The sequence below is a fragment of the Suricata suricatta genome, chromosome 6 (genome assembly GCF_006229205.1).
Source record: "Suricata suricatta isolate VVHF042 chromosome 6, meerkat_22Aug2017_6uvM2_HiC, whole genome shotgun sequence".
Lineage (NCBI taxonomy): Eukaryota > Metazoa > Chordata > Mammalia > Carnivora > Herpestidae > Suricata > Suricata suricatta.
In genome coordinates this window covers 120,373,468-120,388,476 of record NC_043705.1, presented here as the reverse complement: position 1 = coordinate 120,388,476, position 15,009 = coordinate 120,373,468, and the positions used below count along the sequence as shown (strand labels likewise).

Here is a 15,009-nt window from a genome sequence, read left to right as displayed (position 1 = left end):
ATGCCTCATTGCATTGATTTAGAGCTGGTTTGGTAGAAGTCAAGGCCAGGCAGCGATCTGTTAGCCTTACCAGAGACATTTTGTTCACCATGCTAACGAAAACTACCAGAGAAAAACTTTCACTTTTCAAAGGTATATGACTTGAAGAATTCTCAGAAAAACTGAGAATAAGCCTTTACACCTATTCATCGTCTTTCCTTCAAGTTTTTGTGACACTGAATTACTGTGACAAGTCAGGATGAAAGGATTAGAGGAGATTCTGTAATCAGGTGATTAAGTGTGTTTCTTTTTTATTGTGGGTAACATTTTACCATTTTAACCGTTTAAAATGTATGGTTCAGTGACATTATATATATTCACACTGATGAGTAACTATCACCACCGTCCATTTTGAGAACTTTTTCATCGTCCCAAACTGAAGCTCTGTGTCCCCCAAGCGCTAGCTTCATGTCGCTCTCCCAGGAGCCCCTGTCCCCACAGTCTACTTTCTGACTCTGTGGATCCACCTGCCCTAGGACCTCGTAGAAGTGAAATCACGCAATCCGTGTCTTTCTGTATCTGACTTACTTTGCTTAGCATAGTATCTTCAAGGGTCATCCATGCTGCAGCATGGGAGAAAAATCTCACTCCTTTATAAGGCTGAATAATATCCTGGTATATGTACGTAGCACATTTTGGACCTACGTTTTTAAATCAGCTTTTCTTCATTTGCCTTCTCCTTTCTTTGCTCTCACTTGGCTGCATATTTCTCTCTAGTGCCTGGTTCCTTCCTCTCCACATGTTTCCTTTCCTCCCTCTTCCTGTTTCTCCGTCCCCTTTCTCATATACTTCTCATTTTCTCTACATGCTTAATCCTAAAATGATTACACAAGTATATACTCTTTCTATGGGTATTTTTAAGTAAGGTTCAGCTCAAGTTTATTTCATCTTAATTTTTTAATGCATTTTAGACACTTTTTATTATGCTGGCCCCTACACCGTAAAATTCTCAAACAAATGTAGCTCTTTGGACTATCAACTCTGAGTAAGTCACTTCTCTCCTCTGTGTTCAGTCTGCTAGTGTGTGAAGATCCATTTCACCAAGTGGAGTTTAAAGCTCTAACACTCAGTGATTTAGGGACAGTAATCATTTGGATGAACTTTTGGGGAATAAGGTATTGATTTACTAAATAAACATTTCCTGCTATAAGCAACGTAAAAGACAATAATAATATTGTGAATTTAAACCTTAAGATATGAGAAATGTGGGGTTAAGTGGCTGACTTCAGCTCAGGTCATGATCTCACAGTCTGTGGGTTCGAGCCCCATGTTGGGCTCTGTGCTGACAGCTCAGAGCCTGGAGCCTGCTTCGGATTCTGTGTCTCCCTCACTCTCTGCCCCTTCCCTGCTCACGCTCTGTCTCTCTCTCTCTAAAATAAACATTAAAAACTTTTCAAAAATGAGAAATGTTTACAAAGTTAGAAAGATGTCTGGCATGTCTATTTTGGTGTTTTTTGAAGATTTGTTCTCTAAATTTTTTTTTTATCTTTATATTTGTAACTAGAGCTTTTTTTCAAGTCCCTCAAAATCTCCTTTGCTTCATCCTACTACCAAAACAATCACCTATACTAAGTACTTTTGGCTTATTCAATTTTCAGAAAGAAAAATGGCAAATACTACCAAAACTAACCCATTTTTGAATCCCTACTTCCTACATGAAGTTCCTTATGACACAGTCAGTCGCGTTGAATGAACACACCCTCACAATCGGTAACTCTGGACTATGTCTTACCCACACTTTATAAAAACACCTATTCACACAAATCCTTGTCTGTAACTTCATTTCTCTGCAAGACAATGGGAGTTTAACACAGACAGCCCTAGACCAAAATGGTCCATTTCCATCAAGTCCATCCCTGCTTTACTCTTTCCTCTCCAGATGGTAGCATACCTTCTGGTTATGAATTGCTTCCTTTGATCAGAACAAGAAAGGATTTGGGGCCAATTATTGAAACCAGTCACTACAGATTCCTACTTGAGAGGGACAATCCAGTTACTAAGCTGTAGTGTCTGGAGACCTGGTAGTTTCTCTGCATCTGCTGTGGGAAAGGACTTTGTGTCCTGTTATCTTGGGTTCTTTTAAGACCTGAAGCCCATTCGGCAGTGATACAGGCCACTTACAAAAATCTTTTCCCTCCCTTGTTCGCATATATAGGTCAGTTTCCATTTCATCAGTTACAGGTTAGCCCCTGTCCCCTTCTGGCTCAATTCACAAATGCAGGTTTCATGCTCTTTGATTTGCTTTAGTATCAAAAGAAATCTTTTGACTATCATTTCTTGTCAATAGTGTAGATCTTACTCCTATGACCTCCTCTGGCTTAGTTATTGGCCATCCACACAGGGTGAGATGTCTGATCACTGGGTAGAAGGAATGCAGCTTCTTACTGAATATGAGTATTTAGTGCATTTTGAATCCTGCCTTTTGGATATTATGCTAGCTTTTCCGATAGATTTCATTAAGCAACTCAGGTGTGAAACTTACCTGGCCTAAATGTTAAGATTTCAAGTCAAGTTAATGATTTAATATAATACTTGAGCCAGCACTTTGAATAGAGTCCTGAGTTTAAATTAAAAAAGTGAATTATAGGAGGGCCTGGGTGGCTCAGTTGGTTAAAAGTCCAACTTCAGCTCAGGTCATGATCTCATGGTTTGTGGGTTCGAGCCCCGCATCAGGCTCTGTGCTGACGGCTAGCTCAGAGCCTGGAGCCTGCTTCCGATTCTGTGTCTCCCTCTCTCTCTGCATCCCTCTATTCATGCTCTGTTTCTCTCTGTCTCAATAATAAGTAAACATCAAAAAAAATTTTTAAGTGAATTATAATAATGACCATTCTTTAGCCTCTTTAATTTGGAGTTTTTGATACTTCTTACTTATTTTGTTAAAATCTAAATCATCTCTCCAAGGCCATATTGACCCAGTTCCAAAAGTGGTATATTGCAATCTTTCACACTTTGTGCAGTTCAAGAAACATAGACCATGCGATTATTTAAATTTAAGTGAAAACTGCTAGCCCAGAAAGCAGGCCGCCTGCTCTGGGCTAATGTGTTTACATCAACACTGCTTTATTTTCTTTCTTTCTTTTTTTTAATGTTTATTTTTGAGTCAGAGAGAGAGAGAGAGAGAGAGAGAGCGAGCGAGCATGAGCAGGGGAGGGGAAGAGACAGAGGGAGACACAGAATCCAAAGCAGCTGTGGGCTCTGAGCTGTCATCACAGAGCCTGACACGGGGCTCAAATCTACAAGCTGTGAGATCATGACCTGAACTGATGTCAGACACTCAACTGACTGAGCCACCCAGGTGCCTCTATTGCTGAATTTTCTTACCTGTTGTTTTAGAGTCAAATACCCCTTTGGGGAGATATTTGGATGTGGTAAGCAGTTTACATACAAATTAATTGGTGACTTCAATAAGAACACATTTAAAACTGAACCACAGACTGACTTCAAGGGCCAGCCATCACTCAGATCCTTTGCAGGTACTTAGATGAGCCCCGATGGGAGGAAGGAAACATGGGGTATAGCACAGGCTCTGGATGACATATGGCAAAATATGATATATTTATAGGAGACATGTAGCACTGCGTGTGGTTCCCGGTATAAACCCAGTTTACTGCTCCCAAAGAACTTGTACAGCACAGTTGAGGAGACAACATTAAAATGAATGAAAGGATTGGGGGCAAATCACAGAATCTTGGTTTTGAAGGGGATCTTATAGTTGCCCTAGAAGGTTTACCCTCTGAGATGTCTACACCATCCTCAGGAGAGGGCCCTCCATCGCACTGCAGAGGGATCAGGATGCATGCTATTGCCAGAGCTTTCCAGCCCACGTGCAGCAGCAAACTGCTGTGTGAGCTACACATGTGCCAGGCTCGTGGTCCTTCATCCCCTAGAGCCAGCCTCTCATCTTCACCACCCAAATGTCATACAATTTCAGATTCGTCATGTGGTTATGTGTATCAGTAACTACTCCTTTCTACTCCTGGGTAGTATTCTAGTCTATGGATGTACCGCAGTTTGCTTATCCATTTACAGGCTTATGTGCATTTGGGTTGTTCACATGTTGGAGCTTGTAGGTATAAAATCTGCCATGAACATTCTTCTGCAAGCTTTTTGTGGACATATCATTTTCATCCCTCTTGGGAAAATACCTAAGAACATTAGGTGTCAGAGGATAGGCATAGGTTTAGCTATAAAAGAAATTGCCATATTATTTTCCAAAGCAGTTATACAGCTTCACAGCAATAAACAGGAGTTCTGGTTGCTCCATATTCTCTGCAACACAGTATCCTTGGTATTTTTATTTTAGCCATTCTAGTGAATGGGAAGCGAGATCTCACAGAGATTTTAATTTACATTTTCCTGATGACTAATTATGTTGAGCACTGTTGGATGTGATTCTTAGACATTTATGTATCCTTTTTCCAAAGCATTTGACAGATTATTTGCCTATTTTTAAATTGTTTATATTGAGTTCCTTATGTATTCTGATTACAAGCATTTTTTTTCAGATCTATATATCACAAATGTTTTCTCCCAGTTTCTCTTCTTTTTAAAGTTGTTAAAATATTTATATATTCTTTTGAGAGAGAGAGACAGAGACAGAGAACAAGCAGGGGGAGGGACAGAGAGAGAGGAGACACAGAATCCAAAGTAGGCTCCAGGCTCTGAGCTGTCAGCACAAAGCCTGATGTGGGGCTTGAACTCACTGGTTATAAGATCATGACCTGAGCTGAAGTCAGAGGCTCAACTAACTGAGCCACCCAGGCACCCCTCTCCCAGTTTCTTTTTTTCTTGTAGTAATACTATCTTTTAAACAACAAATATTTTTAATGTTGATAGTCTAGTTTATCTGTTTTTTATGGGTGGTACTTTTCGTGTCTCTAAAAATCACCTGTTCCAATTTATGAAGATATTTTCACATGTTTTCCTCTAGAAGTTTTACAGATTAAGCCTTTGTGTTTTCATATTTTATCTCAAATTAATTTTTGTGTGAGGGGGTAATAAGGGCTATTTATTCTAGGGCTACTACAAAAAATAGTATTTTTTCCTTCTTTGAACTATCTTGATATCTTTGTCAAAAAACAATTGGCCAAAAATGAATGAGTCGATTTCGGGGCTCCCTCTTCTGTTTCAATAATAAATTCTCTATGCTTGTAACATATTGATTATTATAACTTGAAATCCAAAGCATAAGTTGTCGACTTTCTTCTTCTTTTTCAAGATTGATTTAGCTACTTTAAGTCCTTTGTATTTCCTTATAAATTAAAGATTAGCTTGTCAATGAAAAAGAAAGGAATCTGCTAGAATTTTGATTGGGATGGCCTTGACTCTCTAGATCAATTTGGGGAGGGTTGATATCTTAATAAATTTAACTTTCCAATTTATGTATTTAGTTCAATCATCTTTAGCTTTTCTCTACAAGTTTGTTTTAAGTGTACAGGTCTTGCACATATTTTGTTAAACTAATCCTTTACTTTTTTTTTTTTTATAAAAAAGGCACTACTAAAAGAATACTTAGAAATTGTCAATTTCCAGTTATTTTTGCTAATATATAGAAATATAATTTATTTAATATATTGATGTTGTATGCCATTATCTGTGACCTTGGTAACTCATTTATTAGTTCTAGTATTTTCTTTTCTTTTTGTTGATTCCTAAAGTTTTCCTATACTATCATTCATCTGTGAATATAGTTTAATCTCTTTATTTCCAAAATATAAAACTTTTATTTCTTTTTCTTAACCTAGCACATTGGGTAGGACCTTCAGTCCTATTCCATAATGTTGAATAGAAGTGACTCTGATGAATATCCTTACTTGCTTCTCAATCTTAGTAGGAAAGTATTAAGTCTTTCAATGACAGTGAAAGCACTATATTAACTGTAGTTTTTTGAAAATGTTCTTTAACAGGTTGAGGAAGTTCCCTTCTAAATCTTTTTGGAGTTTTTTCATGAGTGGCTGTTGATTTTGTGTGTGTCTGTGTCTTTCTAGCACAGTGTTATTCATAATATTCCCTTATTATCATTCAAATAGCTGTAGGATCTATAATGACACTCCATACCATTACTGATATTGGTAATGTTTTGTTTCTTTTTTATGAAAATTAGGAGCTTCATAGAAAGAGCTTCTGGGAATCAGAGATGAGCAGGATATTTCCTTCTAGCTTTGATTTTAGGAATAGGAAAAATGAAAGTATGTTTTGTTTTTGTTTTTGCTTTAAGTCCAAATTCAGAAATATAATTAAGGATGGCTTTTGCCAGTCATGGCTTTAAAAAAATTTTTTTACACATTTTTTTTTTACAAATACACATACCATAAAATTTACCATATTAATCATTTTTAAGTATATAGTTCAATAGTGCTAACTGCATTCATACTGTTGTGCAATCTCTAGAATCTATTCATCTTGCAAAACTGAAACTCTATACCATTAAATAATAACTCCCTATCCCCCCCTCCCGCCCCCTGGGAACCCCCATTCTGCTCTATGTCTCTGAAAATGACTATTCTAGCAATCTCATATTAGTGGAATCATATAGTAATCATCTCTTTATGACTTGCTTGTTTCATTTACCATAATGTCCTCAAGATTCATCCACGTTGTAGCATGTATCAGAATTTACTTTCTTTTCCAGGCTGAATAATATTTTATTTTATATATATGCCACATTTTGTTTATTCATTTGTCAAAGGAGAGATGTGGTGCTTTCACTTTTTGGTGACTGTGAATAATGCCGCTATGAGCATTGGTGTGCAAGAACTGTTTGAGTCCCTGCTGTCACTTCTTTTGGGGATATACCCGGAGGTAGAATTGCTGGATCACATGGTAATTCTATTTTTAGTTTTTGAGGGATTTCCACACTATTTGCCAGCAGATGCACTATTTTGCATTCCCACCAGCAGTGTATGAGTTCTAATTTCTCCATATTCTTGGCAATACTTATTATTTTCTATTTTTGTTTTTGTTTTGTTTTGTTTTGTTTTTTGATAGTAGCTCTCCTAATGAGTATAAGGTGGGAAAATGAAGGTTAAGCCATTACATATATTTCTCATATCTTCATATATGTGCCATCTATTAACGAAGCTTACAATGGAAATAATTCCAGCACTGAGTGGGAGCTTGAATATGATAAAGTCTAATAGAATATGAGTTCTCTCCTTTGTAATTATTTCTAAATGGTCTATATTTGTTTGCACCAATTTCTGCCTTTAAACGTAATGGTTTTGTATATAGAACAAAACTCATTTGAGCCACTTTGAGGCTCCCTTTTGGTGGAAGAAAAACAGAAATATATGCAGGGCTCCTGCCTTTGATCCTTGTTTATTTAGCCATGTGTGACCCAAAAGATGTCATGTTCTCTATGTCATATATCACTGTTTCAGAGTCACAAAGAAGGAAAGCTAATACAAATCTATTCTGAGAAGCATCATGTGTGTATCTCACATTATCTTTTCATATAAAAGGCATTATTTCATTGTTGGCCACTACTGGGTTTCCTTTCTCATGGTTGTATCTTCATTCCTTAGCAGTTAAATCTTTTTAGGTGTCCTAAATTAAGCACATTCATAAATGTTCACAGAGTATATTTAAGGGAAATAGTGCATTTGTGGCATTCTAAATATAACTTGTGTTTTATGGTTTGGACTCAGAGCAAATTTGGTCTCACAGAAAACAGGCCCCACTTAGCCTTTATATTTATACTTACTAAGTTCAAAGCTAAATGAAGTGCCTTCTGAAACCCTTAAGAGGAGTGTGGCTAAAATACAAAGGAGGATGAATGCAGCAGGGTCAGAGCATTAGGGAGTCAAATCACTTTTTCTTTCACCCAAAAAGTTGAAGAAGTATCTTAAGCTGAGTTCTTATTACCAAATTCCTCAAAAGAGCACATGATAGAAAATAATCTTAGGCAGAAAAACTTGCATTTCTGGTGCCTAATATAGCTCCCAGCTCTTGGTAAAAACTGTTTTGAATAAATAAATGGTTGGGGGCACTAATCTGTGTTTCTTGACCTGCAGGAAACTGTCATGACATTAAGAAAATAATTCATCCTGAAAATGACAGCCAAAATGTGATGTAATAAGGAATAGATCTGGTTTTTGTTCTCTATTCCTTGCACAGAGCTTCAAAAACCCTCTGAATTTGCTGATGGTCATTTGCCTTTGTTTTGCTAATGAGGAAACTCAAGGGAGGGGCTAGCCACATCAAAAAGAATAAGCTGTAGAGAGTTGGAACTTATAGCCCTCCTTTCCTATTTCCAACCTCTAGAGAGGGAAGAGAGATCGGAGCCTGAGGTCAATCATAGTCAATGATTTAACCAATCATACATAAGTAATGAGATCCCAAGTGAAAACTCTGCACACTGTGCTTACTGGAGCTTCCCGGCTGATGATCTTACTGATGTCCTGAGAAGAGGGAAAACCTGACTCCCTGTGCTTGGAACCCTCCTAGACTTTGCCTTAGGTATCTGTTCAGCTGGCTGTTCATTTGTATCCTTTATAATAAAATGATGACTGTAAGTATAGGGCTTTCTTGAGTTCTGTGAGTCATTCTAGCAAATTTTCAAACCTGGGAGGGTTGTGGGAAGTTCTGAATTTGTAGTCATCCAGGCAGAAATGGGGGTGGCTTGGAGACACATAAAATTTGTAGCTAGCATTTGAAGTGGATCGGTTTCTTGAGACTGAGCCCTTAATTTTTGGAGTCTTCACTAACTCTGGATAATGACAGAACTTAATTAAATTGTAGAATACCCAATTGGTGTCAGAACAAGCAAAATCAGAAGGAACTTGAATATCTCGCGAAGAAGTTTCTCTGATATGGATAAAAGCAAATTAAACATTGTAATTCTAGGAATCATGGATTTTATGAGATAGCTATATATGAGCATAAGTAGGGGAAGGGCAAAGACACAGAGGGAGACACAGAATCTGAAGCAGGTTCCAAGCTCTGAATTGTCAGCATAGAGCCCGATGCGAAGCTCAAAGTCAAGAGCTGTGAGATCATGACCTGAACCAAAGTTGGACACTTCACTGACTGAGCCACCTAGGTGACCATGGATAAGATTTACATTTAAACTGGTGGGCTGTGATTAAAGCAGATTGCCCTTCAGTATGTTGGTGGGTCTCATCCATCAGCTAAAGGCCTGGACATAAAAATGACTGACCTGCCCTGAGTAAGAGGGAATTCTGCCAGCAAACCACTTTCAGATTTCAACTGCAATGTTGGTCAGCAATTTGCCTAGGACTCCAACCTGGTGGCCCACACAGTGGATTTTGGACTTGCCATCTTCCCTATTCATGTGAGGAAATCTCTTAAAATAAATTTTGATCTCTCTCTCTCTACACACACACACACCCTACAGATTCTGTTTCTCTGGAGAACCTTGACTAATACACTACCTTACCTGGCTATTGTAAGAATTAAATAAGATAATGTATTGCAAATTTTTAAATTTTCAATGCATTCTAAAAATTTACTTTGTAAATTTTAAAGCACATAAACATAAATATAGTTTCTAAAACATAAATATGGTTAAGTCTAGCTAGTACATGTAATGTGAACTGAACTTTGTTGAGGCTTTGTAGGCATATAAGTTAATGTTTACAAATGTGGTCTCAGATCAATGTTATAGATAAATGGACTTGAACTATCAGAGAAGAATCTATAAAGGCAGCAACAAGAGGGGAGAGGAGCCTATTGGGTTCCTATTCTGGACTGTTTAGCATCTGTTGCTGTAGAACGTAAACACCATGTGGACTGGAAACCATAGTGTAGTTGGCTTGGTTCAGCTGATGTACCGTGTCTGACAGAGTGCTTTGCGTAGGCATTGTTCAGATAGTCGCTAAAGAATAAGTGACTTTTGTCTAAGTGATCACCCGAAAAGCACAATTTTATAACATAAAGCACTTCAGCATATAGCATGGAGGGCTAGAAAATATGTATGTGTTGAATCTGGTTATACCTTCTAAAGAGTTAAATGCCAATTAATCATGGTCTGTATTTAAAAAGCTGGAACTTTGGTGTGGCTGGGGGTAGGTCGAAGCCACAAACTCAGAATGCCTTCGTGAACAAATCCACAGCCAGACCTCACTCTCTGAAACCAATGGCTTTGCTTTCTTGGACCCCTGCTGAACTTTGCATAATAGCAAGGTGCAAATATAACTTGGAGGAAAAAATCAAGGCCACTGTACTCAATGAATACTGTTAAACTCCAGAACAGTAACTGGGATGCTATTTAGTAGTATAGCAAACTCTGCCCAGTGTCGCTTGTCAACTCAGATCTCTAGATGACAACTTGTAGCAGTCAATGGTTGATCTCAATTGCATTTATGTGCTTTACAACTTTCTGGATCGTGGTTTCTGTGGACTGATATTTTGAGACTTGGTTATGGAAGAATATGGTTGCTTTCAAAATATTCTAGGCAAAAGCTTCAGTCTGAGAAAAAAAGACTAGACTTCTAGTCTTCTTGGTATTTTGGGAAATATGTCATCATAATGAATTTTCCAGTCTCCTCTGGAAATGGTATGGTCAATAAAGGAAGAGAACATTAAGACAGTCTGCCTTAAATTAAAACAACAGCAAGATAGTATTTTCCATTTAATAAAATTGGGGAAAAATTAAAAATAATACCCAGTATTACTGAGACTATACCCTTATACGGCTCGTTGGAGGGTCAACTGGCAAAAAACAAAACAAAGAACCCCACCACCACAGCGAAAAACACAACAACAAAAATCTTGGAAAACATATACATCCTTTGACCTAGCAATTCCACCACTAAGAATGTATCCCAAGAAAGTAATCTTACCCCTGCAATGATTCATCCATTTGCTTAGGTTAAACACAGTGTTGTTTGTAATAGTGAAAAAATAGAAATAAAATACATGTCTAACCATGGAGAATTGTCTAAAGGAATTTTGCTAGATTTACTTAAGGAATAGTACACAACTCTTAAAAATAAGGTTGCAGAGGGGTGCCTGGGTGACTCAGTTGAGCACTGGACTCTTGAGTTGGGATCAGGTCATGATCTCAGGGTCATGGGATTGAGCCCAGGGTCAGTCTCTACACTGAGTGTGGAGCCTTCTTGGGATTCTCTTTCTTTCTCTTTCACTGCCCCTTCTCTGCTTATGCATTTACGTGCTCTGTCTCTCTCAAAAATAAATTTAAAATAATAAATAAATAAATAAATAAATAAATAAATAAATGAGGTTATAGAAGAATATATGGGCATGAATGATGACATGGAAATTTGCTCATAATCAATTATTAAATTAAAAAGCAGTTCATAAAATATTACATATAAAATAACTATTTTGTTTAAAAATCAAGCAAAAGAATAAGCTGTATATGTGCACACAAGAAAAGGCTGGAAGACTATACACTAAAATATTAATAGCAACTATCTCTGTATGGTGATTTCAACCATCTCCTCTATGCTCCCCCTGGCAGATTTTATATAATAAATATTACATTAGTAATTGGAGAGGGGAGGTAGCTTCAAACATCTCAAACAAAATAAACAGCCAACAAAACCTTTGATGAATTAGGGTTCACTAACAGAAGAGCAAGAACTCTACAGTGCTATGATTAAAGGCTGGCACATCCCAGGATTTTACATTCTAAGGCAGTTAGTTTTAAATGACTTATTTAAGCCCTGATGATACTGAATGGTCTTAAAAGTTTTTGCTGTTTCCATTTATTATAAAGTATTTTCTCCCCCCACGATGGCAAGCCTTGTACAGCATGAAGTCCAGGAACTAATGCAGGGAAGTGGCCTGACATCTTCATGCAAATGTTAGCACACAGATGCCACCTTGGAAACGGGAGGTTTCAGTCCATTAGCCAACACTGTCCATGCCACTAAAATCTAAAACTGTGTCTATGGAAAAGTAAATAAAGAGCTTGTAGCCTAGATCCCTGCATAGACAGATCCATCAGCAGTTATTAAGGGCAAGTGAGAAATGTCCTGGGCCAATCTTTACCCTCTAGGGAGTGATGATGTCATCTATGACAGCATCCCGCCTTTTTTTTCAAGTGTCCTTTGCTGTCCGTGCCAGAATGGATTGGGGGGATCATCTTGTCTATTCATGTCAGCCATCTGCCACTAATTGATGCAGCTGGGCAGTGGATTTGAAATTTTAAAGACTGATGGTGAAAATGGCTGCCAGGTAGATAGTTTAGTCTGAATCAGTGCCCATCATGTGAAATGTGACACTTTGCTCTGTCTCCAGCTGTTCCTACATCAGAACAGGGAAAGAGCCACGAATATATTTATTTTTCCCATAAATGAATGAGTCAGAGATCCAGGCAAAAATTAGGCTTACATTTTAAATACTAAAGTGTGCCGTTAGTGCAGGACAGGGAAGAGAGGTCCAGTCTAGCTGAAAGCTAATCTCAGCAACTTCCCTCATGGCTGATTCAGCCTTGCCTGGATGGGTGTTTTGACTTATATAAATCTAGCATACTCTAGAAAAATGACAGTGGTTAGCAGTCTAAGCACATAAGCTTCAGAAGGACAAGTCCAAGGAATATGCTTTCTAGATAGTCTCCCATAGTCCTTTAAAAACCAATAGTGAATCCAAGCTAACTAACCCTGTGCATCACTATTATGTCTATTCTCAGGGTTAAAAAAAAAATCAAAGATTATAAAGCATTTCCCAACCAGAGATTCCCTAGGTACTTCCCCAGCCTACCATTCCTCCTGGAATGCAAATGGCCAGGTCACAGAACACGTTAGCCTGGCTGACTCACCTTGCTGTCGCTGGTCTTCTGGAAGCTTCCGTTTACAGGTATAAAAACTGCAAAACAGGTGGCTGGTGACTTTTCTCTGTGTAGTAGACATGGTGCTGGCAATATGGCTGTGGTTCCAGTATCACTAGGACATTTCCTTCCCTTGGTCAGTCACCTAAAATGATCTTCACCAGACACCCAGAGCCACAGAGGTACATGCAGATCCTGTCTTTGAGTGTAAAACATTTACTTCTCTAGTAAACTTCCAAGTGCTTCCTAGTCATGATCCTTGAAAGAAATATTTACTTCCCCTACATATAAAGATGCCAGTTCATTTGGATAAAAACACAGCTTAATTCTTCTTTCACTTCAAAGCACTTTGAAGCTTTCCCCCTTACAGTGTAAAATCCTACAGAGTAACTATTTCTAACCAATTACAGCTTTGGCAATTTTTTGACCCATCTGCTGACATGAAATCTAATGCCTCTAGTACTTAGAGAGGTCAGCTAGCATAATATATACAAAATTTAAAAAGTGCTGCTGAGTTCAATCAAGTGATTTCTAAGCCTGGTCTGAGTTACCCTCTGTGACAGCTGAAAGTGAACAGTTCTTAAGGGAAGCTGAAGGAGGAGGGGCCAGTGAGCTAGGCTGATTAGCATAAAGAGGCAGGCAAGAAATGACATTGGAGTTGCTTTGAATAATAGTGACCAAAGCAGGGATTCTAAAAAGATGCCCTGATGGTATAGCAATCACATTTCTGATTTGTGCTACTTTGTAATTAAAACAAAAGCTCGAAGCAGGGGTTTATGCTGCATGGATGTTCATTTGCACATGCAACATCCGAGGGGTATAACCGGAACTGGTAATGAGCTCATGGAAATATACTGCTGGGACTTTCAGTTTCTGTAAACATCTCTGAGTCTTCAGAAGGGGGCAGTTATAGAGCAGCCTGCCTGCCAACGCAACTATTTGGAGTTCTGGAGGACAAGTAAACACATAAAATACTATCTTTCCAAAAATCTACCTCTGATACCCCCCAGACTCTCCATTTCTACTTCTAGGTTATAAAACAAAGAGTTTCTAGTGTTTTCTTGTGTTGAAAGAGCATACTTTATTGAAATAATAGTGTATTTAATTACTGTTTAAAAACAAACCCCAAACACCTTTCATTTAACTCGGAAGCCTGTTACCTCTGCAGTTCTAACGAATGCTAGTAGATTCTGCCCTTCAAGATTCACAGCTTTTTGTAGATTCTGAATGCAGGTGGTGGGCTAGGATGAAGGAGAAAGGCAGAGTGCTCAGCCTCAAAGTCTGGGCACTACAGTTCCCCGGGCACATTTGGATATTGGTGCTAAACTTGAAATCCATCTGGATGGGTGTCCTCCTTCTATTTTGAGGCAATTAACAACTCTCCAAACATACTCTGAGTTATAAAAACTCTTATAATATGTGTGATGACTCTTTCATAATTACTATGATTTATTAAACTACTTTTATTATTTAATATTCTATCTATTGCAGTTTTAAGGCCTTTTAAGTAAACAGGTTATAGAAGAATTTAGCTACTTTGAAAGAGAGTCAAATTATTAGAGAACCATAGTTTCTGCTTTAATGGTTGGCATTTATCTCCTGCTTCACAGTAGTCATGGTGAAAGGTTGAAGCATTTTCTCTCAGAGTGACATAAAGCTACCAATATTCTATCAAGTTGCAGACCTCACTAATAAGCACATTGTTATATAGGTAAATCAAATAACTCACATAACTCTAAGCCAGCCCTTGAGAGACATGGATTCTTAAAAAAAAGTTTATAAAGAGAAGTTTAAATATATATATATATATATATATATATATATGAATAGGTAGAAAGAATAGCATAATAAGCCCTATGTGCCCATCACTTGGATTCAATCATTACCAATAATTTCAAAACATTTTTACATTTTGTTCAAATTGGACCCGAAGATCCACATATTTTCTTGGTTGATATTCTTCATTAGTCTTTTTCATTCTGTAGGATTCTCACTGAGGGAAAATGTTGCTTGGGTGTTAATATCTTATATTTACCCTGTTTATGTCTGATTTTCCAAGGAAGCCCATAGAAGCCTCCATTTTTCTTACATATAGATGTAAAGCTGGGGAAAAGGGGGAAAGGAATGGTCAACTGACCACAGAGGCTAAAACAGCCAGCTTTCTAGACCTGGTGCTCCATTAGTGTACTGTGCAACCTTGAACCAGTTACTTAACA

General features: G+C 37.8%; 1 protein-coding gene across 3 annotated transcripts in view; it reads right to left on the bottom strand.

The window, feature by feature from the left end:
• The window catches only part of RANBP3L (RAN binding protein 3 like), a 45,468-nt gene extending 32,134 nt beyond the window's left edge, over positions 1-13,334 (bottom strand). For all 3 annotated transcript variants that reach the window (XM_029941510.1, XM_029941512.1, XM_029941511.1), the window contains exon 1: positions 12,785-13,334. In XM_029941510.1, the coding sequence (XP_029797370.1) occupies positions 12,785-12,875 (91 nt within the window). In that variant the 5' untranslated portion in view covers positions 12,876-13,334. The remainder of the gene's footprint in view (positions 1-12,784) is intronic.
• Positions 13,335-15,009: the final 1,675 nt, after the last annotated feature.